We start from the raw sequence: 27,347 nt of genomic DNA on the forward strand, positions 1-27,347 counted from the left end.
AACCTAGGGTGTGACAATCTTGTTCAGAGCGGTTTCAGTGTACTAGTGGGGTGAAAGCAAAATGGAAGTGGCTTAAAATAGACAACAAGAATGTTTTCGTATACGACTTTTCTACTTTTTTATTTAAAAAATTCTTAATAGTTGACAGGAGGTGAGGAAGTTGCAGCCACCGGTCCAGCCGATTCTTGGAGGAACCTTCGTTACGCGGGGAAGGAGGAACCTGGAGCTGCAATTACAAGGGGGCACGAGACGAAAGGGCGTTTTTCCTTAGCAGGGGAGGAAACTTGCTCCGTCCACCGCTCAATCTCCGGAACCTAGCACATGCTGGAGACCTCACGGGCCCTCGATAAAGCCTCGAGCTGCCCGACGGCGGGCTCGCAGGACGCTGCGGAACACGGGTGGGCGCTGGAGCCTTTCCTTTCGGATCAGGTGGCGACAACCAAGGCTCAGCCTGTCCCAGGCAGCGCAGCGCCTTCGCCCTAAGCTCATCCACCTTGGACCGAGCGGGAAGCAGGAACCTGAGCGCGGACACCGGCGCTCGCCGGAGAGGACGGCGGGCGGGGGACGGGACAGGAGGCAAAGCTCCGCCCGTGACAGGCTTTCCTCTCCAGCCTCCCCGTTTCCCGCAGGCCACCCCCCCCGCCCCCCCGGCGTCTCCGGTTCCCCGCACGCCTTGGGGTGGAGCGGAAGTGACGCGACGCGCAGCGCATGATTGGCGGAAGCAGAAATTGCTTTGCGGCCGGCACGGAAATTGCTTTTCTTTCGGCTTCCGCTCCTGGTCCATGTGAGAGAGACAGGGTACCGAGATGAGCGCGGCCGGGGTTGCGGAAAGGTGAGGGGTGAAGACTGGAGCGGGGGTTGTGGGTGTCGTTGGGGGCCAGGTTTTCCGGCTTCTTCTAAGTGGGAGCTGTCTTTTAACAGACAACAGTTTTTCCTCTTCCAAGACCTCACCATTCATTACGATTTTCGCGATAGCATCCGTGAAAAGTCCTTTTAATTTCATTTAATTCGCTCCCTCCGCTCCGCAGCTTTTTAGCCTCATCCCTGTTGGTCCTGATGTGGCCTGTCCCTGTCCAGCTAATTTGTTGTACTTTACTCGTCACGTGACTCCTTTTTCTGCTGCTGCCGCTGAGGCACGGGGAGTGCCTGCGTTATAAATACCCCTTATTCTGGGAACCTTTGCTGATAGGAGTCATTTCCTCCTCTGATGCTTCATTCCCCCCCATAGTGTCACTAAATATAATCCGTTTAGTAAAGGTTGCCTTGTAAAGATTGATATATACTGTTAGGTACTAATAGAGTCTGTAATTTGGTTCAGGGTACCAGTCTCCTTAGTTAAGCATCTACTTTGCCGAGGAAGCCCCAGGGAAAATAGCTTACTTGGCTGCTTTCATCCAATTCCCTCTTTCCCCATTTCTGGGAACAAGTGATCAACTTGTCACTTTTGAGTAAGTTGCACCTATAAAGGTGTCTTCCGTGTGGAGGATGCTTAGGAATATTAATGGTGAAACTGCCTTGCCTCAAGGGCCAGCAACAGTGTCTTCTGTCACCTTACCTAGAGTCTGACATTTTTACAGCCTCCCGGATGCCCGTGGAAAATGCAATACCAATCACTGAAGAGGGTTACCTCTTTTTCATTTCATGCACTTCTATAGGGGTATCACCACCCAGTGCTCACCCCTTGGGGTTGATGCCTGACTTCAGGCTAAATTTAATGTCTTGACAAATTTCCAAAGATGCCCATGCTGTTTGGTTTGTGCCTCTTCCATGGAACAAGGCTGTTCTGTGCTTAAAAACTGAAGTTATGTTCTGGAGATTGTTTTAATAGAAGTTATTTCAATTGATAATATTTCTCTTTTGTCTCCTTTAACAGCCTTCTGGCTTTAAGCCAACAGGAAGAATTAGAGGATTTGCCCAAAGACTACCCCTTGAGCCCCAGTGAAGATGAGGTAGGTGGCAACTGCTATACTGCCTTCTCTGGTACCCCTTCTGCCTGGCAATTAGGATAGACAGCACTTTCCTGGAAAGAAAAATTATGGCAACATTGTTTATATTTGTTATGGTGTTGCAAATAAGTTACAAAGTAATATAGTATCTCATGTATAAGTTACTGTATTAAGTGCTGTGGAAATTGAAAGACTATAAGATACACTGTTTCCAAGTTGCCTAAGTATAGTTGAGTGTATAAAAACAAAACACATGGTCTTCATTATATGATTTCCGTATTTCCCAAGTTTGGATTTTTATAGAGTTACGTAATTAGGAATCTTCCTCCACTTAAGATAGGATTACATCCTGATAAACCCGTCATAGATTGAAAATATCATAAGTGGAAAATACATTCAATGCACCTAACTACTGAACATCATAGCTTAGTTTAGTCTACCTTAAATTTGCTCTGAACACTTACATTAATCTACAATTGGGCAAAATCCTCTAACACAAAGTCTGTTTTATAATAAATGTGTGGAATATCTTATGTAATTCCTTGACTACTGAAAATAAAAAGTAGAATGGTTGTATGGGTACAAAATGGTTCTAAGTGTATTAGTTATTTACCCCCATGATCATGTGGTTGACCAGGAGGTGCAGCTCGCTGCCACCAGCCAGCATCCCAAGAATCATATCACATATTGCTAGCCTGGAAAACATCAAAATTTAAATTTGAAATACAGTTTCTACTGAATGTGTGTCACTTTCTCACCATCATAACGTCAAAAAATCATAAGTCAAACAAACCATCATACGTAACAGACTGTGTCTGACTAAAATACACATAGTTAAGCTGACTCTCCAACAGATTCTATAGGAATTCTAACTGTTTATTCTCTTGACAAAACTACTTACATTGTGGGGGTTTTTGACATTAATGTTTCTGTGTCACATAATACTATATATTCCATACAGAAACATTCTCATAGCACTTTTCTTCTCAAGACTGATTAAGACAGAAGCATGACATTAGCTACAGATCACTAGGCACTGTGGTCCTCTTAATGAGGGAGTCTGGCTTTTGAAGCAGTTCTTTGTTTCAGCTTGAATGCCTGCACACTAGACCTCACCTGATTCCCCAGTTCTCCACTGACCAAAATAGCAAAAAATTTTATATGGGCCTCAATTTCCATGCTGTCTTTTCCTTTTCATTATTGTTCTCATGGTTTTTCCTTTACTGTCTCTAGGAGGACATTGATGGAGAGAGAAAGCATCAAAAGCTTCTGGAAGCAATCAGTTCCCTTGATGGAAACAATAGGTAACATTCCCATCTGTTTTGACAGGCTATAACTAGCTGCTTCCATGAGACAGATCTGCAGCTAACATTTACTGAGTACTGGGGTGCCTGGCTGGCTCAGTCAGTAGAGCATGTGAATCTTGACCTCAAGGTTGTAGGTTTGAGCCCCATGTTGGGTGTAGAGATTACATAAAAAGTAAAAAAAAAAAAAAAACATTTATTGAGTGCCTAAGACAATGAAGACACAAGTGTCAGCATCATTATTAAGAGCACATACTTTGAAGACAGACCGTGTAGGCAAATTTTTATCCTCTCTACACCTCAACTCTTCAAATAGAAAATAAGATTAATAATATTACCTACATCAGAGGGCCATCATGACATTTAAATGAGTTAATAAATGTAAAGATCTTAAGCCAATGCCCAGCATACAGTAACCGTGATGTAATTATTAGTGGTTATTGTGTTAGGCCTTTGTGCATTTTAATTCTTAATCCAAACTTACAGTCTTTTGAAGCATTGACTAGGCACTACTTATTGCCATTAGAGAAGGTAATTGACTTGCCCCAAAGTCACTTTGCTCATAAGTGACAGGTCCAGGATTCAGATCCAGGTGTGTTTGAATCCAAGTCCCAGTACCTTTTCCATTATGCCTATCTAATATTGCCTTGTGTTTTTGAAGGGCTGAGTCTACACTAAGAGATGGTTAGGGGCACCTGGCTGGCTCAGTTGGTAGGGCATCTGATTTTTGATTCCAGGGTCATGAGTTCAAGTCCCACATTGATCGTGGAACCTACTTAAAAAAAGAGATGGTGGGGCGCCTGGATGGCTCAGTCGGTTAAGTGGCCAACTTCGGCTCAGGTCATGATCTCACGGTGCGTGAGTTCGAGCCCCACGTCAGGCTCTGTGCTGACAGCTCAGAGCCTGGAGCCTGTTTCAGATTCTGTGTCTCCCTCTCTCTGACCCTCCCCTGTTCATGCTCTGTCTCTCCCTGTCTCAAAAATAAATAAAACGTTAAAAAACAAAAAAGAGATGGTTAGACTACATAGTCCAAGATAGGAACAGATTTCCTGGTTTCTTTGTGACAAAACCTGATTCTAAAACAGAAATACATGAAACCAAAGCCTTCTTTGAAGAGAAAAGTGTTTGTTCTCCAGAAAAATGTGTTCATTCCTACTATATTCTGCTTTGCCTAATTTCAGGTGGAAATTGGCTGAGAGATCTGAGGCTAGTCTGAAGGTTTCAGAGTTCAATGTCACTTCTGAAGGTAAGTTAACAAAGGAAGTAATCAGTATATGGAGCTTGTAGAGTTACAAAAGCATCATGGTTGCTTCACCCCCACCGCCTGGAACTGTTTTTGATGTGGTTAATGGATCATACCATAAATACTTACCTGTGAGTGGGTGAATATAGGTAGTCAGATCCCCTTGAGTTTCTTCCAATTCTAGAAGAAAGCCCTAAAGGCTACAGTCAAGGTCTCCCACTGATGAGCTACTTCTAGGGTATAAGGACATGAATGAAGACAGATGCTTCATGGTTTCATTTTTATTTCAGTTCTTACAGTACTTTGAGTTGGGACAGGCAGATAATCTGCCGGAGTTCAGAGAAATCAAGTTACTTACTCAAGGGCCTTCACCTACTGTAGTGTTTCTCAACCCATTTCCTTTATTGTTCCCTGAGAAACCTTTTTTTGGACAATTTGTTTTTGATTGCCTCCCTCCCTCCCCACTCCCACAACAAGGAAATCAAATACTAAGGAATAAGATTTTGGTGAATAGGGTTGAGCTTTAGAGGAACACAAAACTTGAAAATATCTAAGATTTTTTTTTCACCACTCTCCTGCCTCCAGAACCAATTTTCATCCCTTGGGTGGGCAAGTAATACCTCCCCTAATGTGAATGAGTGATCTGGTAAATTGCAGAGTTGGGATTTTAACCTGATACCAAGTCTAGATGCCTTATCACCATATCCACAGTTTAGGCAGCTCTAATGAGTTCTGTGCTTCTAGTAACCACTAATGTAACCCCTCAGAACAAATAACAATGTATTCTTCAATCTTATTCATTCAACAAATACTTAATATGTTTCTACTATGTATTAGTTTCAAGGCAGTGTAGATACTGGGGCTACTATGAAGAATAAGACAGGAGACCCGCTTCCTGGGGTTTACCATGCTAAGGGGAGAGCAAGTGGGGAGACGGTGAAGTAACTGACTGGCTGCTTCAGTTTGGCTGGGCCGTGTCCTTTAGAATGATGTAATTCCAAATATCAAAGGGAGCCACTGGAGGATTTTCAGCAGAATCCTGACCTGCCGTGATTTACAGCTTGAAAATCTAACTGGCTGCTGTGTGAAGAATGAAGGGCAGTGAGGCAGAAGTGGAAGCAGAACGACCAAGAGAAAAGCAAATGACTTTAAAATAAATCATTTTCTCCTCTCTTCCATCCTCTAACACATATGGGAATGTAGAATGATGGTGTCACTATGGCTGGCAGTTAAAGAGAATTCTTCCTGCTTCCCTGCACATCTGCCTGCCTACCAGCATTTTCTATGGAGGCATCTCCCTATGGTATATTGAGATTTTTGCCTCCTTTCTCGGTCTGACCAGAAAGTTTGGCCTTTCTGCAGGATCAGGAGAAAAGCTAGTCCTTTCAGATCTACTTGGGCCTGTTAAAACTTCATCCTCATTGGCTGCTGTGAAAAAGCAACTGAATAGAGTCAAATCAAAGAAGACTGTGGAGTTACCTCTTAACAAAGAAGAGGTTGAGCGGGTGAGTTATAGAGAAAGTGGTCCATTAAGGGGAAGAAATTGGACTGACAAGGAAAAATAGGGTAAGAAGGGAAGGAGGGGAAAAGCCTGACAAATGGGGGGAGGGCAAATCGTGATTGCCACAGAAAAGATTAAAACAAATCTCGGGGAAAATGCATCCTAAGGAGTAAGCAAGAGCTAGTCTCTAGCATGCTGTTTCTTAGGCTAAGAAACATTGGCTCCTAATTCTCTGCTGGTCCTTTGAGTTCAATGCTTAATTTCATGGCTCTTTCCTTTTGTGTACTTTGCTTCAGATCCACAGAGAAGTGGCATTCAATAAAACCTCACAAGCCCTCTCCAAATGGGATCCCATCGTTGTGAAGAACCGGCAAGCAGAGCAGCTGGTTTTTCCCCTGAAGAAAGAGCAGTCAGCCTTTGCTCCCATCGAACATGTGCTCAGCAGCTGGAAGGTGAGCGCACACAAGGAGCTGCACCTGGGCGGGTGAGGGTACACTTCCTGCCATCCATGTGACTGGGGCCTCATAGGCCAAAATCCCAGCTGCAGTCTCTTCGTGTCACAGGCAAGGAAGGGGGAGGGGGTTAGTAGGACTCATTGTCAGTCACGGAATAGTCAGAATAGCTCTGTAGTCACCCTTCAGCCATTGGTAGCACACAGCATGTGGTTATTTTCATGTTTTTGTGTGAAAACGTGATTGCCGGTAGCGAGGGAACATGATGTTTTCTTTTTCACACCCCAGTTTTTAAAAAGGTGGTTTTTTTTTTTATTTTTTTTAAGTTTATTTATTTATTTTGAGAGACAGAGAGTGAGAGCAAGCACATGTGCAGGGTGAGGGGCGGAGAGAGAGAATCCCAAGCAGGTTCCACATTGTCAGTGCAGAGCCTGATGCAGGGCTTGAACTCATGAGCCGTGAAAGCATGACCTGAGCCAAGATCAAGAGTTAGACGTTTAACCAACTGAGCCACCCAGGTGCCTCTAGAAAGCTTTTAAAGCCACATTCTGACCTGGGGAAAATCAGGAAATCAGGAGCTCAGCAGCATTAATGAGCCTTGGTAGGACTATGTATGAGCAGTAGAACCAAAGTTTGCTTGTAAAGGAATCCCACAATAAAATGTAACGTATTGTGAATAATGACAAGAATCTTAGCAAATAACTCATTATGATCAAGCTGCAGAAAATAAAAAAGATATCTTAGAGCTGGGTTGTCCAAACACTGATCTTTGGCAAATTTTTTATGTGTCTGAAGCAAAAGAATAATGGTGAGAGTAGCGGATGTAAGTTTAGCAGCTCTTCTTTATTATGAAGTTATCCTTTCCATTTTAATAGTGTTGAAATAGCTTTTCTTTATGAAATGATAGCAGTAGTAAATGATGGGACTGGGGGTGGAACAGTAGTTATGGCCTCGTTGGTAATCCTATGTTGGTCCCCAAAGTCTCAACTTTTATTCTGTGAACAACTTCGGTACAATTACTTTCTTTTCCAATACACTGTTGGTTATGGAGTCTATAATGGGGCATTTTGTTTTAAGTAGGAATAGTCAAAAACAGCAGTGCCCAAAACATGGATAGATGCCCTGTTTATGTTTTCTTCTCTGCTTTCTAAGAATCCAGAAATAATAGTGTTCTATGTGTCGGGAAGTTGAGCTAATTAAAGCTAATCAAAGTAAACATGGCTTGCTGCCATAGCTAAACATTGAGCAAGTTGTTGCTTATTACGGGGATAAGCTCTGTTTCTCATATTGTTGTTGAAGTCACTACCATTCTCTTTCTAGGATGCTTCCTTTCCCACATGAAAAAGAGATCAGGTTTAAAGTGTGGCTGCGGGATAGAAGGGAGACTTTAGGAAAAAAAATAAGAGGTAATAACAATTTGCAGGATTCAAAAATAAAAAGTATAGAAGATACAGAGTGAAAAGTCTGACCCTACCCCTATCCCCCATCCATGGTTTTTACCCCTGTACTCACTTAGAAGTAACCATTTTATAAGTCTTTTATTGTTAACCTAAGAGTTTGCTATATTCGTGTTTACCTTGTTTTTTAAATTCATATATATATATATATATATATATATTTATACACACACACACACACACGTTTTTCAATGTCTATTGTGAGAGAGAGTGCACGTGCATGCGCAAGCAGAGAGGGGCAGAGAGAGAGGATCCCAAGCAGGTCCACGCTGTCAGAGCAGAGCCTGATTCAGGGCTCGAACCCAGAACTGCGAGATCATGACCTGAAATCAAGTTGAAATCAAGAGTTGGACACTTAACCAACTGAGCCACCCAGGCGCCCCACCTTGGTTTTTTTTTTGTTGTTTTTTTTAATCACAAAACTAGTGCACTACTATGCATTGTTCTGCAAATGACAATGACAGTGTAATCTTAGAGATAGCTGGAAAATGCCTGGCTGGTTATTAAACATGAGATGGTGGAGGAGTAGCTTGCACTAAGAATGGCACAGCCTCTGCTTTCCACAAACTCCCTGTGCAAGACTGAGTGGAGTGCCCCCACATGCTGTACATGAATCTACTGTACCATTTATTGGAAGATTCGTTTTGAAGAAATTAGGCCAGAATGGCACACAGCAATAAGGAAACGCTTGGTCAGAGGTTGCTTTCTGGCTAGCAGCTGCGCTGTCTTCTTACAGCTTAGAGAGTGCCAAGTACCAAGGACTCTGGAGATTAAGGATCCAAAAAGTCTACACTATCATTTGGCCCAGCTTCCTAAAATTCCATTTCACTCCAAGAAGATTTAAATGGGATAATGCATGAGAAAGCATTTGTAAACTGTGAAGTGCTAGAAATGATGTAAGGTAACTTCCTACCCTCTAGCAGCCTACACTAGCATTACCCAAAGTGTTCTCAAAAGTTTAGTTTTTCAGTATGCCCTCAAAAAGGTAGGGTTCCATTGCTAGAAAATGTTGCATGCCCCTGCTGGAGATTAGCAGCTCATGATATATACTAGCCTTTTAAAGGTTATGAGAAGACACTAAAGAAACCCCTCTGACCTACTCTAGTCCAGAGTGTACAAACAAAAATCAAGTCAGTTTCATTTTGCACCTTAAAAAAATAAATCTTGTTAGCTGGTGAGGCACATGCTTTGGGAAGAGCTGGTCTCCACTGCTTCCTCCGTTCTCCCACCTTTTTCCCGACTACCCCACTGACTCTTCTCGAGGGCATTAGTGAGAGGCCTCTGAATCGCCAGATCCTAAGCCCTTTGAGTCTTCAGCCTATTTGACACTGTTGACACATCACATTGGTTAAAAAAAAAAAAAAGCTCTCCTCCTTTGGCTCCTGTGGTGACATACTCCTGATTATTTTTTATGTATCCGACTGTTAGTTCTTATTATTGCTCTATAAATTCCATGGCTTTTGGCTGTCACCTGTGTATGCTGCAGGTCACTCTCAACACCTTCTGAGCTCCAGTCCCATATTCCATGTGGCCAGTAGGCCTCACCTGGGTCTCCCATATGCACCTTAAACTTCACACAAAACAAAGTCATCTTGGCATTTTCCTTCCCCAGACTCCCAAACCCTGAGCTGCGACCTTCATTCTGTAAGTCAGTCAATGGCATAACTCCCTACCCCAGTCCCTCGGGTTGGAAACCTCAGCCATTTGATTCCTCTTCCTCTTCCTCCCTTTAACTGCTGCCCCTTCCCAGCCCACAGTGGTGTGCTGCTCCTGTAAACTCTGTCCGCAGTGGCTCTCAGACCCCTGGTTCCTCCTCTGATTTTCATTTTCGCCCATCATTGGGCACTTCACACATAACCCCTTACACAGTCACCAGAATTTTCTTTCCAAAACAAAACTGAGTGTCACTCTCCCACTTAAAGTCCTTCAAAAAGCTCTCTATTTATAGAACAAGACAGAAGGACCTAGCGTCTTGGTTACCCTGGACTACACATTTTCCCTTACATATCTCTCTTTTCCATAGATATGTTTTTATTTACCCTCATCTCCATTTGATCCCCCCACCTTTACAGAGTTGTACTTAATGCCTCAAAGCCTAATTCAAAAAGTCCTTCCCCAAGCCCAACCCACCTCCTAATCAAAATAAATTCTTCACTTCCTTTCTGATTACTCCTATCATATAACTACCATGTAACCGATTACATTGCTAATGGTACATGCGTCTCTTCCCTCCGAAAGGCTGTGAGCTCTATGAGGACAGGAATGATCTTATTTGTGTATTCCTAGTGCCCTGCGCAAGTGCCCGGAATGTAGCTCCAATCAATAAATGTTTGCAAAATTGAATTGGAAGGAGATTACAACATTGTATTATAAATCACTTTGTAGCCTGTGATTGATCACTACTGGCAAATACTAAAAATGAAAGAACATGCACCTTTACTATTCAGTAGAATAGGTTTATGGTTAAATCAATAGCACCGTGTAACGTGTGATGATGTGTGTTTATGCATTTGTCCAGAAATTTATAAGTTTAATGCCGACCATGATGTATATGGCTGTTGAAGAAAACCACATATAATATATGCACAAGGTTAGAAACTGGCTCTGTTGCCTACGGCTGTCTTTGTGCCTTGCCAAAGTGGACCGTGGCACAATTGGCCTGATTATTTTAGCCACCTACACAGTATCAGTCAAGCAGTAAACAGCATCTTTTGTTGACATATGGAGTAACTGGTTTAGAGTCCATTCATTCATATGTAGAGACTACATAGCATGCAAAGTTAACTGTAAACTAAGGAATTGGAGCCAAAGTTAGAAAATGGCTAGAGTTAAATTTGAACTGTCAGGGAGCTAAGACCTAACCTCCCCTTTCTTCTAGAAGTATTCTTTAAGGGAGGTTTATAGGAGTCTTAGATTCCTAACTATACAGTAATACGCACACATGCTTCAAATATACATAATACAGGGACCATTTTGTTTTGCCACTATCAAAACTGACAATTTGGTACTGCTGTTCTTCTGTCCTACCAGCATTTACCTTAAGGGCATCCTGCTTTGATGCTTAAGAGAATGGTATTCTGTTTTACATATTTTGGTAATCTGAACAGAGTGATCCCTTCAGTAATATTAAAGAGTAGGCTCAGAATCCAGTTGCTGACGTTGTCTTAAATTGGAAGAAAATAAGGCTTTATCCTACACAGCTGAACAGTGAGACTGGAACCCCTTCTCTTGCTGTAACAGCCAATCCTTTCCAGTTAGTGATTCCCATTATATTAATGTGTTGGGTTGTAGGATGGTCGTAGGATTGTAAACAGAGAGACTAGGAGCATGGTTTAAGACTGCGAATGTTATGTTACCTCCTTAAGGCAAGGACTCCCCTGGAGCAGGAAGTTTTTAACCTCCTCCATAAGAACAAGCAGCCAGTGACAGACCCTTTACTGACTCCCGTGGAAAAGGCCTCTCTCAAAGCCATGAGCCTGGAAGAGGTAAGTGTAATAGGCCCTATTATATGCCCAGACTTGCTCTGTTCCTTCCAGCATTTGCCCTCAAGCCCAGGAGTCACTGTAAATGTCATTCATTATAGGCTAAGATGCGCCGAGCAGAGCTTCAGAGGGCCCGGGCCCTGCAGTCCTACTATGAGGCCAGGGCTCGAAGAGAAAAGAAAATCAAGAGCAAAAAGTAAGGAGGCCCCTATTGAACTGGCCGTGGATTCCCTGAAAGAAAGTAAAGCGGCTAATCATGGGTCCTTAGGAAAGAACCTTTGACCTAGTAACTGGGGTCATGTAGAAGACGTCCCAAATAAGAATGACTAGGGTTTGTTTTTTTTTTTTCTTCTCAGTTGAACCTCATAGTTTTGCCTGCTTCGGTAGTGCCCTCTCCTCTGGCTTTGCCTTTCAGTCTCGGTCTTGCTAAAAAGAGGACTGTTCAATTACTTTCTCTCCCTTCCAGGACATCACGGAGTGGTTCTGCAGAATGAGCTCTGAATTCTACAGCTGTTGAGGCCAGTAGGGCTTCCTTCCTGCCTTTTTGCCTCTTTGGAACTTCTTCTACTCTTGCCTTGTGCTCTAGAAGCAGAGGGGACTCTTTGCTCTGCAGAGGTGTGCCCCTGGGGGCTGCAGGGACTGAGAGGCTTGCCAGTCCTCTCAGGTCCCAAACTGGTTCCCTATAGTCAGCCAGCTCTGTGATGTCCATTCTAGCCCCTGCACAGGGAAACTCCTTGGGGAGCGGGAACACTTCTGTGTGTGGCATCAGTGTTGCAGCTGAGTCTCTGCCCTCTTACCCTGTAGGTATCGTAAGGTTCTGAAGAAAGGAAAGGCCAAGAAAGCCCTAAAAGAGTTTGAGAAGCTGCAGAAGGAGAATCCTACTGCAGCACTGGAAGAATTGGAAAAAATCGAAAAGGCCAGAATGATGGTGAGGCTGCCTCTTGCCCCTACCCCTTGAACCGGCTTTCCCCCAAAAGTGGTAAGGATCTCACTGTGCCCTTTCTTTCCAGGAGCGAATGAGCCTTAAGCACCAGAACAGTGGGAAATGGGCAAAGTCAAAGGCAATTATGGCCAAATACGACCTGGAGGTAAGAGACCATCAGGGTGAGAGAAGAAATGGAATTGGAGGACAGAAAGGAAAATCAGTCCATAAGGATGCTAGCAGAAGCAGAGTTGGGGAAGAGCCCTGAGGAAGAATGGAAAACCAGGATTCTGAAAAGGCATCAGAAAATCTCTAAGGCAGAGAGGAAAAGAACCAGAAACAAGGTGGAAAAGGAGAGATGAAAGGGAAACAGCATTGAAGGCAAGTCCAGTTAAAGGGTAGAGGAGCATTGTGGTTTTGTTTTGGTTTTTTTTTTTACCTTGTTTCATATGTTGATTTCCTTGAGGACAAAGACTTTGTCTCCCATTTGATTCCATAGCCATTAACACAGTGGTATAGGTGCAGTTTAAACAGGCATCGGTAAGAAACGCTTAAGTCAAATTGAGAGGAGGCAGCTTTAAGAAATGGACCAGGAGAGGTGTTGTTGCAGTCACTTAATGACAGGGTACTCGTGTTGTGACTCCTTCCTCCAGGCTCGCCAGGCTATGCAGGAACAATTGGCCAGGAACAAAGAACTGACGCAGAAACTCCAGGCAGCCTCTGAGAGTGAGGAAGAGGAGGGAGATGTGGAGGAAGAGGGTGAACTCCTTGTCCCTGATGCAGTGAATGAGATCCAGATGGATGCAGATGGACCGAACCCCTGGATGCTCAGGAATCACTCCAGCGGCACAAAAGAGGCCAGAATCCAGGACCCTGAGCAACTTCCAGAGCCTGTGGCCCATGAGACTCCTGAAAGTGAGGAAGAGGAAAGACCAGGGGCAGAGGAAGAAATTTTGCTGAACGAATTTGAGGAAAAGCGATCACTTAGGAAAAAGGCTGAGCTCAACCAGGATACCGAGCCGGTGAGCAGACAAGAGCCAAAAGGTGAGTTATGGTGGACTAAAATGGAGAACTGCCCGGGGCTAGTGCCGTGGGTGGGCTGCGAGAGGAAAAGTGTCCACGCACACGTGCTGCACAGTGATTAGGCCCTGGGTACCTTCCACAGAATGCCATGGGTCCCTGAAGAGAAGATTGATACGTAGTAACTCTTTTTCTTCAAAGGCATTTAACACACAGTCATCTGCATGGCTGTACAGTGTGTGTTCGGACATGTTTTCTGCTCTTGAGAGCCTATAGTCGTCAGAAAAAACTGCCCCATCCTTGAAGGGCAGGAGTTAACAAACCCGAGAGAACTGCCTGTGGTAGGATGGCAAGTCTGAGAGGCCGTTCATTCCCACAGACACAGGTGGATTTTGAGGCATTATGAAATTTCTTCAAATTACTGCCAAGTTTTCTGTTGTTTGTAAAGTAGGAGTGGCATTTTTAGCACTTCATAATGTTGGTTGGTATGTGCCGATATGGGGTAAGACTTTCTTGACAGGAACGAATGACTCCACAAACTACATGGTAAATTAGAATTGTCACCCAATGCTCAGATTCAGTTTGTATATTATATTTTGTGTTATCTTAAGGAGATTTTACATTAACAACCTTAACACCCTTGAGACAGGTCAGAAAGCTCCCGTCTTGGCAAGAAAGTCCGCTTAGGAAACTGCATTCAGAAATCACTTGGCTTTCTGGACAGATTCTTGGGTCTGATTTTATTTCCTGTAAGAATAATGCATTCAGATGATGGCAAGAATCTGTTTTTCCATGAAAAAAAAATTGTTTCTAAAGAGCTGTCATTTAGAGTGTGTTGCAGGCCCTTTACTTTGGGTTCTCAGAGAGTTCTGGGATTAATAGTTGCAAGCGGTCACTTCCAAGAGGACTTTGGAAAGCCGCACTGCAGGCTGAGATTGTGTGGCAGTCCTTACAGGACCACAGAACAGCAGCTGTGTTGTCCTAAGCCTCAAAAGATGGTCATCTAGCTAAATGTATTGAGCACTTGTTTGTGGTATGAAAGGTGGATTTGGATTTCCTTGGATGACAGATAAATAGAACATTCCCAAACCTTTAGGTTCAGGGAAACCATGTCCTAAAATAGTAGGAAGTTGTAGACCCCAAATAAAATGAGCAAGGACACTTGCTCCTTGAGGAATAAACATACATGTGTCCAAAGGCCATATTTAAGTAGCTTCTTAGAGTGGCTTTAAGCCAAAGCTAGAGAGCAGGATGAACTTGGGAATGGAGGCGACTTGAGTCAGTGCAAAAAAGAGTTTAGAAGTGTGTCGCTGCCATATTTCCCTCCAGGCTCTCAGAAGCTAGTGGTATTGCTCACATGTTGCTTGTGACTGGAAAATGCCAAGTGACTTGACTTGGCCACAGCAGAGTGTGAAATGCTGCTTTAAGATAAACAGTGCTGGGGGTGCCTGGGTGGCTTAGTCAGTTAAGGGTCTGATTCGGTTTTGACTCAGGTCATGATCTCACAGTTGTAAGATTGAGCCCCACATTGGGCTCTGCACTGAGTGTGGAGCTTGCTTGGGATTCTCTCTGTCCCTCTGCCCCTTTCCCCCACTCCTGTGCTCACTCTCTCTTTCTCTCTCTAAAGTAAAAAACAAAATAAAGATTAAAAAAATGCTGGATTTGGTTTTTACAAATAGGAAATGACAGTGTAAATTACAAATAGTAGATCATCACATTTTTATAAATTGCAATGAAGTTGCATTCCGAGACTACCTGTTAAAATGACTTTTTTAAAATTTTGAACTTGGGGCCGTCTCTCCAAGCAGGGTTTACTGTGTGCAGCAATGAAGCCACAGTTCCAGTTATGCAGTGAGTCACTGGCATAGCTGGGAATAGGACCCAGGACATCTGCTTCCAAACGTGCCACCTTTAACTACTAAACTCTATTGCCTGCTACTTAACAGGCAATGATTACTGAACTCTCCAAGAGATCTAGTGAATGGAATCGTCTCTTCCCCATCATGCGTAGCCCTGTGAATGGGAGCACCTAAATGCTCATTGTTAAGTGTGCTCAGTAAATGCTCATTGACAAGGCAACTTCCAGCCTCCTTTTCTGACAGCTTTCATTTCTTCCCTCAGATTCTAGCAGCCAGGAGGTGCTGTCTGAATTGAGGGCACTGTCTCAGAAACTCAACAAGGAAAACCAGTCTGGGAAGCAGAAAGTGAGTTCAGCGAGGACAGTTCGGGTAGTCCAGAGAAAGGACCCTACTGAGGAAGAAGAGGAGCCCCTGTTGCTGCAGAGGCCGGAGAGAGCACAGACTGTGGAAGATCTAGAAGAGCTGGGCAAAGAGGGGTGTTTTCAAAATAAGGAGGTTCCCAGGTCTGTGTTAGAAGGGCAGCAGCTGGAGAGGAACCCAAATAATCATGCTGGTGCTCCCAAGGAAAAGAAAAAGAAGGAGCAAATGATTGATCTACAGAACCTCCTAACCATGAAATCTCCTTCTGTGAAGTCTTTGGCAGTGCCCATGACAATGGAGGAGCTGGTGAGCAGAGCCAGGGGCATAGGCTATTGTGGGGGATCACCACTGGGGCAGGAAGTGTCCTTGCACAAGGAGTAGAATCAGTGAAGTTGTGTTGTGCTGGGGGCACATTTCAGTAGTGGAAAGGTCCAGAATAATATGGGACCGGGCCAGTCCCAGTGACAGTTTAATAGATGCAAATATGTGAGTGCTGCTGAGATTCCCACATCTTAAATCCTGAGCCACCAAACCCTCCGTGGGGTGACTGTAAAACTGCCCTCAGAGGAAAGAGGGAGGCACTCAAAGCTCTGCTCAGATCCCAGGCAGGATGACTCAAAGGTATAGTTGTTGAGCTATTGCCAAGGTTTTGCTCTTATTCACTGGGATCTGAAATGGTCCGAGACTCCCTGGTTAACTAATTGAAACTGCTTCAGTGAGGAGCCCTGGTGCCTGGTGCCCGTCTTTTCAGGGATGTGAGCCGGAGGACACCCACGTTCTAGCCAGGCCACTTGGAGCTCCTCCTCCTAACGCAGGTCATTCCTTCCTCCACGCTGCAGCTTCCTTACTGTAAGCTTAAAATTATGTATATGACAATGAGTTAGGGAGATTTACCCTAGAGAGAAGAAAATCAAAGTGTGATTGGCTAACCAATTCACTTATACTGCAAGACCATCATTGTTCAGCGCTTTTCCCCTAGGGGGCGCTAGAATGTCACGACCCAAAATTTAAACGTTCTTGCCAGGAACCATGGCTCTTCAGGCAAGCTGTAGCTCTCACTCTTATTTCTTCCCAGGAAGATGAAGAGGAGAGAGATCAAAAGCGGATGATAAAGGAAGCTTTTGCTGGAGATGATGTCATCAGAGACTTCTTAAAAGAAAAGAGGGAAGCTGTGGAGGCGAGTAAGCCAAAGGACGTGGACCTGACTCTGCCTGGCTGGGGCGAGTGGGGTGGTGTGGGCCTGAAGCCCAGTGCCAAGAAAAGACGCCGGTAAGAACAGGGAAGAAAGCCTGTCAGAAGTGCACCAGGTTCTCCCACTTCACCCTCCTGCGTCCTCCCTGCCCTTTTGACTAAGTCTTTAATGCTCTTAGTCAGACATCCCACTGTTCTGCTTTCCAGGTTTCTCATTAAAACCCCTGAGGGTCCTCCAAGAAAAGACAAGAATTTGCCAAATGTGATTATCAATGAGAAGCGAAATGTTCATGCAGCAGCTCATCAGGTGAGGGAGAGAGAAATTCTTTGCTGCCTCGCTCTCTTGCTTGGGAGGAATATTCTAGCACTCTGTGGTAAAGAGCGATGTGTGATCTTGACCACAGAATCAAAGCTGTTCTCTTTTTCACGGACTGGCTCTGAGATGAATAATTCCAGATTGATTTCTGCTGTTTTAATTTCTGACTGGGAAGAGGTTGAGGCTTAAATGGTAATCTTTGCAGCAGTGGTGAGGCCCCCAAATCAGGTTTTTCAGCTAGTACTCCAGATAATTCTGATGCAATTGGGTCTCACCAAACTAAGAATTACTGTTCTTCACACTTGTCTTCATAGTCAGGATAATGTTGAGAGGCTATAGGTTTGAGCTGCATCTTAAGAAAAAGAAGACAAACTGGTACTCATTCAGGACAGCGAATGGAATTAAAATTGTGTGTTATGACAAACCAGGGATATTTACCAAAGAGAAGCAAATTTGAGCATGATCATGGTCTGCAAGTACGTTGAAGGCCATCATGTGGAGTGCAGTCACATAAGGTAGCAGTTAGAGGAAAAGCAATGCATTCAGTTCAAGGAGAAACTTTGTGGGGCGCCTGGCTGGCTCAGTTGGTAGAGCATGCAGGTTTTGATGTCGGGGTCATGAGTTTGAGCCCCATGTTGGGCAAGGAGCCTACTTTAAAAAAAAAAAAAAAAGGAAAAAGCTTTCTGCCAGTCCAGAGGGAGAATGGGAACATGTGTAGAGGGGACTCAGGAATGAGATTGAACTCCATGACTTTTATGTTTCCTTCTGAAAGTCTGTGACCCTGAGATCTGTCCCCAGCCAGTACAATCTTGAAATGAGTTGTAGTTTTTCTTCTGAGAAAGAGGGGGAACTGTTTAATAAGTACAAAAGAGAGGTAAGAAATTATCGTTTCAGCAATACTCTACTGATCTTATTTTGCGAACCAATCCCTGCAGAAATGGAATCGTAACCACTGTAATCCCACTTGAAGATCTATAACCAGAAAATAGGCAATGAACAGGCAATTATGGGATAAATGAGAGAGAAAAAGCATGCTTCACCAGGCCAGGAAGGGTAGCATGGACCTCAGTAAAATCACCCCTCCCTGCTAGGAGCCTTGCCTTAAAAAAAAAAAAAATACAGTCACAGGAAACTGACAGTTCTCCAAGAATCTCCCTGATTTTCCTCATCTTTTTAATAAGGTATAGACTTCAGGTCCCAGCATGCAATAGAATACAGTGTGCTTGAAGCTGAAGGAAAAAAGAAAAGCCTCCCAAGACTGAATATTTTGCCCACGTGTTTTTTTTCTCTTGATTTACATGACATGCACAGATCTAGCCATCTACCCCAATAAGACATTCCCTCAACCTAGAGACCATCTGTGTCCTTCACCACCATCAGGACCCCCGGGCAGTACTCAGCTTCTCTTGAGTGTTTCACTGAATATCTCCAGAGACTACTGTTCGTAACTTCCTGATTTTTCTCCTTATGTTTTTTTCCCTCTTCTCTAGCCCTCAGAGGTAGTGTTTAAGGATTATTTAAATGTCTAAAGTAGCACATTTGGAAGCTACTAAAGTAGCAAGTTTGGAATGGAGAATAGTACTAGGCAAGGAAAGGAACCCTGGGTTCTGTTCTCATTCACTGCTCATTTTATGCAATTTACTTGCATACATCACTTCCCCTCTCTAAGCCAAATTCTGGGACCAAGGAAGATGACCTTTGCCATTATCTAGGCCCTTCCAGCTCTGACGTTCTGTGATGCCAAAAGAGGATGAAGCTAACTGAGCATCACAGCCTGGTATAGTTCAGGATTCATGGCAAACCTTAAAACATAAATCCTGTTTATCAAGGAGAAGAGATTGAGAGCTTGAAGAGGGTAGGAGGGCCACAACATTCCCAGGGACCCACAAATGTCCAGATGCTTCTTGCAGTCACAGCATTGTATAAGAAGACCCACTTAGGAACAGCAGCCCTGGAGCTAGTGTAGCGTTCCTACACTACAGGAATGGGGTCAGGGTGGTTTTTCAGTTCCTAGATCGTTGGGTAAGCCTTGGGGGCTGTCTAGTCCCAATTAGTCCCCTCCACTCCTAGATGTCCTCAAGCAGATTGGGACTTCTAAGGTTAGATTGGGCGCATTGGGATGCCTTGGCCTCTCAGTTGCTTCACTCACTGAAGCCATGTATACCTGTGGCCTGTGCCCCAAACTACCTGCCATTAGAGTTTACCAACTGCACCCCAGGTCTGGCTTGTGACAAGTCACTCTGCCTTCCTTTCCAGGTGCGGGTGCTTCCATATCCATTTACCCACCATCAGCAATTTGAAAGGACCATCCAGACCCCTATAGGATCTACATGGAACACCCAGAGGGCCTTCCAAAAGCTGACTATGCCCAAAGTTGTCACCAAGCCAGGGCACATCATTAAGCCTATAAAAGCAGAGGATGTGGGCTACCGGTCTTCCTCAAGGTCGGACCTCTCTGTTGTACAGAGAAATCCAAAACAACTCACTGTACGTCACAAAAAACAGCTGAAGAAAAACTCTATAGATTGAGTTCCTGGAGGAATGATGTCTTGGTGCCCAGAACTAGGAGCCCGAACTGCTCCTCCATTATCCCAGTTTTACTCCAAGCTGCAGGATCAATTCCAAGACTGGCTTAGCACACTGTGAGTGTAGTTGAGCTGTATTTTAGAAATAAATGCATTTTTATCTATTTAACTGGAGTGTATTCTGTGTTGTCACACGTCAGACAAGACACCTTTGGGTGCTCCCCATTGCATTTTTCCAGCCACACTTGTTAGGGAAGCCTCATTTTCTCACCAAGGATTATATAGTTAGTCCTAAAACAAAGTGGAGAGAAGTTACCATAGCCTATGATCTTAAATATATTATCAGACACAATCCACTATAAATAACCAATTGGAAGACTCAGGGATAGTAAATACTGTATACCCTTAACCTCTGAACCTAAATACAGCATGCACAAACCGTCCGGTGGGATTGTGTCCTGCACTGGCCCTAGGGTGGTGCTGAAGCTGGCTTCAACTTTAGTCACTACTATTGTTTCTTTCCATGAAAGAGCCTCCAGGCTTGCAGGGGTTGCGTCTAGAGTAGTTGGCACTTTTGCCATTCTTAAGATGGTGAGTTTTTACCTTACCCTACAGATGAGGTAGATGAGCTTCCAGAAGTAAAGCTCTATTCCTTTACTTCCTAAGACCAACCTCTCACTGCAACTGCTATATGGCAATTCACATGGGCTTCTCAAGTCTGAGGAGGCTGCCTGTCTTTAGTTGACAAATACATACATGGCAAGAGTCCCTGCACACAAGATTGCTAACAAGGAATTGGAGAAACTTTCTCTGATTCCAAAAGGACATAACCACTACTGTGCTACACCTCCCAGCTTGGATGTGGGTCTCCCCTGCCCTTTTAGAGCAAGATGGGGGTGAATTTTTGCATGTCTACAGACCCCTCCGAGAATTTGATGGGAGTTATGAACTCACCTCAGAAAAATGCACACACATGTATACCATTTTACATACAGTTTGAGGAACTTTACAGACATTTGGAATCCCTGGGCTAATAGTTCTGCAACTCCACCGGTTTTACAATCCTCCCCCAAACCGGCACGACCCTGTCGTCCAAGCACACAACTCTCCAGATCAGTTCCAAAATGTTTAGACCTCAAAGGTAACTAATCCCAGTGCCTTTATTTTATAGTGTGAAAGAATGCAGAGTATCCGGTGTTTCACATTAATGACTGAGTAGGCAGTAGGAACCTAGGCTAACTTAGAAGCCAAAAGCCACACCATAAATTTCTATGAAATGTCCAGGGGTAGCTGTGGGCCGTCACTTCCATTGCTTATCCCGTCAAGGGCCAGCCTGGGGCTGAGAAGGGAAATGAATACGTCGATCGGGTTTAGAGCCCAGGGGGATATTTTTAAATTATCCATTGGTTTGAGATTATCTGTGATCCACTTGCTGGTTGACGCTTAAGTAGCCAGTGGGGGCATGAGGGACCTGTGCCCACTCCTGCCTCCGTTTACGAGACCATAACCCTACGTTCACTCTTTGGCACACAAAGCTACCACCTCTGTCCCAGCCACCCCCCAAATTGAAGCGCCCAATCAAGTGCCCCCCAGTAAACGGCCAATCCTCATCTACTTTCCCGGGACCCTCCTCAGCTCCGTGTACGGCCCGCGGCCCGGGAGTGATGCAAGCGACCCCATCGTTGAAAGGGGACGGCAGGCGCTGGAACGTGCTATAAACGACGCCCACTCCCAGCCTTTCAAGCCCCCAAACGGATTCGATTGTTGTTTCGTGGGGCTTTTTTTTTCTTTTCTTCCTCCGAACCACCGAAGTGTTCTCCCTTCCCATTGGCCAAAGCTGCCCCTTGACGCCACCCTGGCCTTGTTCGCTGATTGGTCCATTCTGGATGTGCCCAAGCCTTTTTCCCAGGGTGTGGCGCCCCCCCCCCGCCCCCAACAGGGTTCTGACCCCTGGCTCCTCCCTTTCCCCCCCCCCAAGCCCCCCTCTCCGTTCCGAATGGTACCGCCCTGGCTCGGCTCCCCCACGGCCCAGGCCGCTGCCCTTAGGGCCCCCGGACGGGGCGGGGCACGCTGGGGACGGGCAGAGGGCGGTGGTGGCGCCTTCCTGCCGAGCCCGAGGCCGCCCCCGCCACCCTTCTCCTGCCCTCGTACGTCCCACTTTCCCCTGGGCAGTTTTCGTCCTGCCTTGGGAGCCCCGTCCCGTCTGTGCGGGTCCCCCACCGTGGTCTTTTGGTCATCCCTATCAGCAGCGTTAAATCCCTGCCCTCCGCGCTCCACACACGCCCATCCGCCTCCACCCTCGGGTTCTCGCAGCACTCCCTTTCCCTGCGTCTGCTCACCCTTCCCCTCCTGAGCCTGCCGAAGACACGGCCCCCCTTCCTCGAGGACTGTCCATCCCCAGGATCCCCCTCCCTGTGTGTGGCGGTTCCTCCCAACGGCCTCCCCTTCGTGGCCTCCCCTCCCCTTCGTGGCCAGCGTGGTGGAGCACTCCCAGCCCACCCCCCTTTCTCCGTACCCCCGCACTCCCTTCTTATGTTGTCCCTTCACGTCCCCCTCTAAGTCCCTCCCACACCATGCCCACCCCACAGTCGTACCCCTCCCCGCGAGGCGTCCCCCGGCACCCCTCCCCTATCCCCGCTTGTCTATGCCCCTCCCACCCTCCCCGTCCTTTTGTCTCCTCTTTGGTCTCTAAGTCCCCCGCCCCTCCCTCACTCCCGCCCTCGCTCCCCGCGAGCACGCTCTTATCTTCCCCAGGTCCCAGCGCCCCGCCCCCTGGCCGCGCCCCGCCGGCCCCCTCCCTCCCGCGGCCCCATCTCCGCCCTCCGCGCTCCGCCCTCCCCCCCGCGGCTCTGGCCCGCCAGCACGGCCGACCTCCCGGGTTCCCGGCTCGCTCCTCCCGCCACCGCCGCTCCCCGACCCACCCTTCCCGGGCCGGCGGCTCGCGCTCCCGCGCGCTACCCCCCTCCCGCACACGCGCTCCCTCCGCCCCGCCCCGCCTCGCTCGCTCTCTCGCCCAGGCCGTGCAGCGGCCCCGGCCCGGAGCCGCACGCAGCCCGCCCTCGGGGGAGCCTCGGCGCTCCGGGGCCACTGGCACCTCACGGGAAGGCGCATGACCCGGGAGTGCGGACCCGGGCCGGGTCGCCCCTGCCCAACCCGGCCCTCGGAAGCCGCCAGGGACGCAGGCGCCCGTCGGAAGTGTTTGGGCGACGGGCGGGCCGCGGCGCCTCCCGCAGCCCAGGCCTGGCTGGAGCGCCAGGGGAGACACCACGACCGGACCGCCCAGGATGGCTTTACCCGAGCCTGTTCCCGGCTCCCTCCTCCCTAAGCCTGTGTCATCCACGCGCCGCACGCGCACCTGGGACTCGAAGCTAGAGGGACTGGGGTGGGGGAGCCACCCCGAAAATTCCACGAGGCACCCAAGCTGCGGGCTGTGAGGCCCGGCGAGTCAAGGGCCAGTGACACACCAGGCCACCCAGGCAGAAAGGGCGCCTGGGCCCTCGCCTCCTGGCCCTCGTCTCCCCACCACGACGCACAGAGCGACGTTGCCTCTGGCCCTTTGTACTGACCTGTGCGTGGACGACTGGAATAAACCCTCAATACGGGGTTGGGGACACGGCTCACGTGCACAGAAAACCCAGCCATATGCCGATAGGCACTTTTAAAAAATGTCTGTTCGATGATGTCCTAGTTGACCATGTTTCCTCGCCTGAGCCTCTTCTCCCCAGCCCTCACTCTTAGCTATTTACCCACCAGACTAGAAGCTCTTTGAAGGGGGCCCTGTTAGTGCCTGGGGCTCAATCAATGGATCCCTTGTGATGGGCGGACAAGTGTATGTATTTGTTAACCCGCCCGCCTTTGGGATCTGTGTCATTATTGTGTGCCTTAAGGTTGTAAACTTGGGAGGGCCTGAACCGGGTAGGGATTACTAGCTCGTGCCAGGCACAGCATGATGCCCAAAGAGATGGGCCATGAATGTTTTTTGACTGATGGAGTTAATTATGCGGGAGGCAGATGCTTACCTCCTCCTGGTCCCCAGAACTCCCGGTTCCAGAGCTGGAGGTCCTGAGCAGGGAAGAAACTAAGGAGCTTCCTTAGCTCATTCCCAATCTGAGACTGATTTGCTGGGGCCAGATCCGGTTGCACTCACCATCAGAACACACTAGGTGATGTGACTTTCCAGTACTTAGGAATGAGTTTTCAGGGAGCCATGAAGTCTCCACTTTAACCCCCATCAGTTTGCAACTGGATCTGGGAGGAAGAAAGCACATTTTTTCTCAGTGTGAAGCTAGCTGTCTCATATAAGAATCAAACCTGTAGCTCTTCATCCATTTACCGCAAGGTCAAGCTGATCCCCAATCTGCCAGAGGAAGAAGGCTGCAAACAACTGGACACAATCAACAGCATTTCGCTGCAGGGGAGGAAGGACAGTGGAAGTGCTCCTTCCTCCCGTTTGTGGATGCAAGATCCAGCCTGTACTTTCCAGTGACTCATTTGCAACCTGGTCACTCCATTCAGTGCAGCTCCCTGCCCGCCTCACACCCTGTCCCCAGACAGACAGGTCCTCTCTTTCCTCGGCCCTACACTGTCTTCACCCAAGCCAGCCTGCTCTGAATGGACATGGTCAGTGATCCAAGCAGAAACTGAAACAGTAACAATTGGACAGTGTCAAGAGACTCGGGCAGAGATGCCTCTGAGCGCCCGGCCTCCTCCTCTGCCTTGGCACAGATGTCCTTATTGTCCTGGAAGGGAATAGGAAATTCCCTCCCCAAGCGTGGAAATGGGGGGGGTGCTCCAGGGTTTAGTCCCCAAGAACAGAGTTGACCGCCCCAGCCCAGCCTCTCTGCCTCCTAATTATTCAGAATAGGACTGTCACCATTGCTCTTCCTCATCCTAGTCAAGGCTGGCTCCCTGGGCCATTTGTCCCCCTCACCAAGGAGATTAAGGGAAGTGGGACTAGAGCTGCCGGAGAAGATTACTAAAATCTCTGTGGCTCTCTTTAGGGACCGTTAGCACATCAAAATACATATTTGGAAAATGCTCACAATTAACACTGGGAAAAAAACCAGTAAACACAGTGTCACTTTGCCAGGCTTAACAGTTTTGTTTTGTTTTGTTTTGTTTTGTTTTGTTTAAATGCTAATGGCCTCAAATGGGGAGCAGCATCCATCAGTTAAATAAACAAGCCATTAGACTGAGCCTAGAAGTGTCAACACATGACTAATCTACTAATTGTGAGCTAGTGAGGAGTGAGGCAGCAAAGCATGCTGGAGACTGTGGAGTAGGCAGCTGAAACACACAGTATGCGGCTTTTAGAGCCAATGAGACCTGAGTTTGAATCCTACCTCCACCACTTGTTAGCTGTGTGGCCTTCTGTTTCTTACTCTGTACAGTGGGGACAACAGCAATACCTACATCATAGGGCTGTTGGGGGGATGAACTGAGATACTAACAATCTAAGTTCTTGGTACTAAGCCTGCCACATTGTAAGTGTCCAATACCTGTTAGCTATTATTGATAATAATAAAGCACCTAGCAAATGGTAGACATTAAAAAAAAATGTCGGCAATAAAGATGAAAAAGAAATCACTTATGGTTGCTAGATATTAGCCATAAAAGGTGAACGAGGACCCCCAGTGGGAACCCTGGTGTCTGTCCCCACACTCTCCCAAATATAACTGGCAAAGGGATACTTTTGGTTGGTTAATTCCAACTTTCAAGGCCATCCCTTTAACCTGGGAATAGCCCCAGCCTTAAAGATCACTGTCCTCTCCCAGGTTTGCTGAATTCTAGGGACTTCTCTCCTGACATCTGCCAAAGAAGCCTGGGTTAGGCTGGCCCTTGCAGGTGAAGACCAGCCTGACAGCATCCTGGGCATCCTTCCCCAGCCAGACAGACCTGTCCTATAAAGAGTATTCTAGATCATTCTTGCTTGTCTCCGTCCTGTTGTGTGTGGCGACAGGTGCGATTCACAGTATTGAGCGGGGCCAGAGTGAGGAGGAAAGAGGGCAGACAGGGGTACACAAGGCCCCCAAGAAAAATAACTGTGACCTAGACAAAGATGTTGGTCTTTGCTTCCTTGCCCCACCCTCTCCTTTTGAAGCCCATTGTCTTCCCTGTCACCAGCCAAGAAGGTCTGTCCTCAGCCAAATGGAGTTTTCCTCTTCACTGATGCTCCCCTCTCCCCTCATCCCTTAGTTTCTTTTGGAGAGTCTTGCTCTCCATCTGAAAGATTGGTAAGTACTAGTTTAGGTAATTCTCTCTACACAGGTAGAGAGTTAAGCTAACAGTGACTTAACATGCCACCTCCTCCCCAGGTCCTCTAGTTACATAGCGCCCTCTTTAACTTAAAAAAAAAAAAGTCCTCACGGTGCCTAGAAAAAAATGAAAACAGATCACAGGGGATTTCTAGGCCTTAGACAGGCTGAGGTGGCATGGGAAGGAGAAAGCTTTCACCCTTCATTGTCCATTATGCTGTTTTGCCTGCTTGTATGGTCTTTTTTTTTTAAGATTTTTTGTAATTTTAATTTTAATTTTTTAAGTTTATTTATTTTTGAGAGAGCACTCACCTGAGCGAGGGAGGGGCAGACAAAGAGGGAGACAGAGAATCCCAAGCAGGCTCTGCACTGTCATTGGAGAGCCTGATGTGGGGCTTGAACCCACAAACCTTTGTGATTATGATGAGCAGAAATCAAGTCTGACACTTAGCTGACTGACCCCCGCCCCCTGCCTGCTTGTTATGTTCTACCTTGAACTCAGGCCACCAAGCAGACTAACCAGACCCCACCAGGCACTTTTCTCCCCAGTTCTACACCTGGAGCACCCCCCACCCAACCCCAGCAACACCGTTAGTTCTCCAGCTCCATTCTCCATCATCCACATCTCCCAGCTGAGGCCTGAACAAGGCCCCTTCCCTGCTCTGCACTTAACTAGCAAGGAGCAGATTAACTTGATCAGTTAAGCCCTCTCCACGACTGCTAATTGAGTCCTAAGGAGTTAAATGTGTTCTCCCTCCTGCCACACCCAACTGGACCCCATTTCTCAACGCACACCAGTCACGTTCTGTTCCAGAGTCTGTGCTATTGGCAACTGTTCTCTGAGCCTGGGCCACTGTAACCAGGCCCCCCACCCTGTTCTCAGCAAATCCAATTCTCTCTCTCAGAGGACCGACTGCACTGCCCCTGCCGCCAGGAAGTGGCCCACAATGCTGCAGGTGAGGTCACCTTGCCCTCCAGCCTGGGTTTACTGTACTTCATAGTCCTCTTTGAGGGCCTCCTTGCACATTCTGCCTGACCTAAAAATTAGGTGCTGGCTTGCTTCTCTCCTATGAGATAAATGTAACCTTCTCATGGACAAGAAGTACTTCTGTTACCTTTTATAGTTTGTTTGGATTTCAGACCTACACTAAGAAATGGGTCCTCCAATGAACCCCCATCACCTGGATTCCACAGCTGTCAAGCTTTTGCCACATTTGTTTCTGCTTCATGTCTGTGTCCCATCCAAACAGTCCCTAGCACTGCCTTGAACAGCACTTTCAACAAAGGAGCTGGGACTTGTGTGGAGATGGAGATTGAGGCTTGCAGGGCAGGCTCCTGGGGATGACATGGGCTGGGGGAGAGGGCAACGAAATTAAAAAGCTGTCCATGCCCCAGTACCCGTAATGAGCCAGGCGCTCTACAGTTTATCTCATTTCACCCTCTCCACAACCGTATGGGGTAGGTACTGCTATCCCCATTTTACAGATGAGGAAATGAGGCTCAAAGAGGTGAAGG

The 27,347-nt window shown here is 46.8% G+C and overlaps 1 protein-coding gene across 1 annotated transcript; it reads left to right on the plus strand.

The window, feature by feature from the left end:
• The first annotated feature begins 211 nt into the window (after positions 1-211).
• UTP14A (UTP14A small subunit processome component) lies at positions 212-19,747 on the plus strand. Its single transcript, XM_043571634.1, has 15 exons — positions 212-832; positions 1,874-1,949; positions 3,180-3,250; positions 4,432-4,496; positions 5,856-5,998; positions 6,291-6,446; positions 11,269-11,388; positions 11,487-11,581; positions 12,190-12,313; positions 12,396-12,473; positions 12,961-13,351; positions 15,449-15,852; positions 16,622-16,815; positions 16,945-17,044; positions 19,310-19,747. Exons 1-15 carry the CDS (start codon positions 807-809, stop codon positions 19,580-19,582), a joined length of 2,316 nt encoding a protein of 771 aa, XP_043427569.1. The 5' UTR covers positions 212-806; the 3' UTR covers positions 19,583-19,747.
• Positions 19,748-27,347: the final 7,600 nt, after the last annotated feature.

The sequence above is a fragment of the Prionailurus bengalensis genome, chromosome X, assembly GCF_016509475.1.
Source record: "Prionailurus bengalensis isolate Pbe53 chromosome X, Fcat_Pben_1.1_paternal_pri, whole genome shotgun sequence".
In the NCBI taxonomy this organism is placed as follows: domain Eukaryota; kingdom Metazoa; phylum Chordata; class Mammalia; order Carnivora; family Felidae; genus Prionailurus; species Prionailurus bengalensis.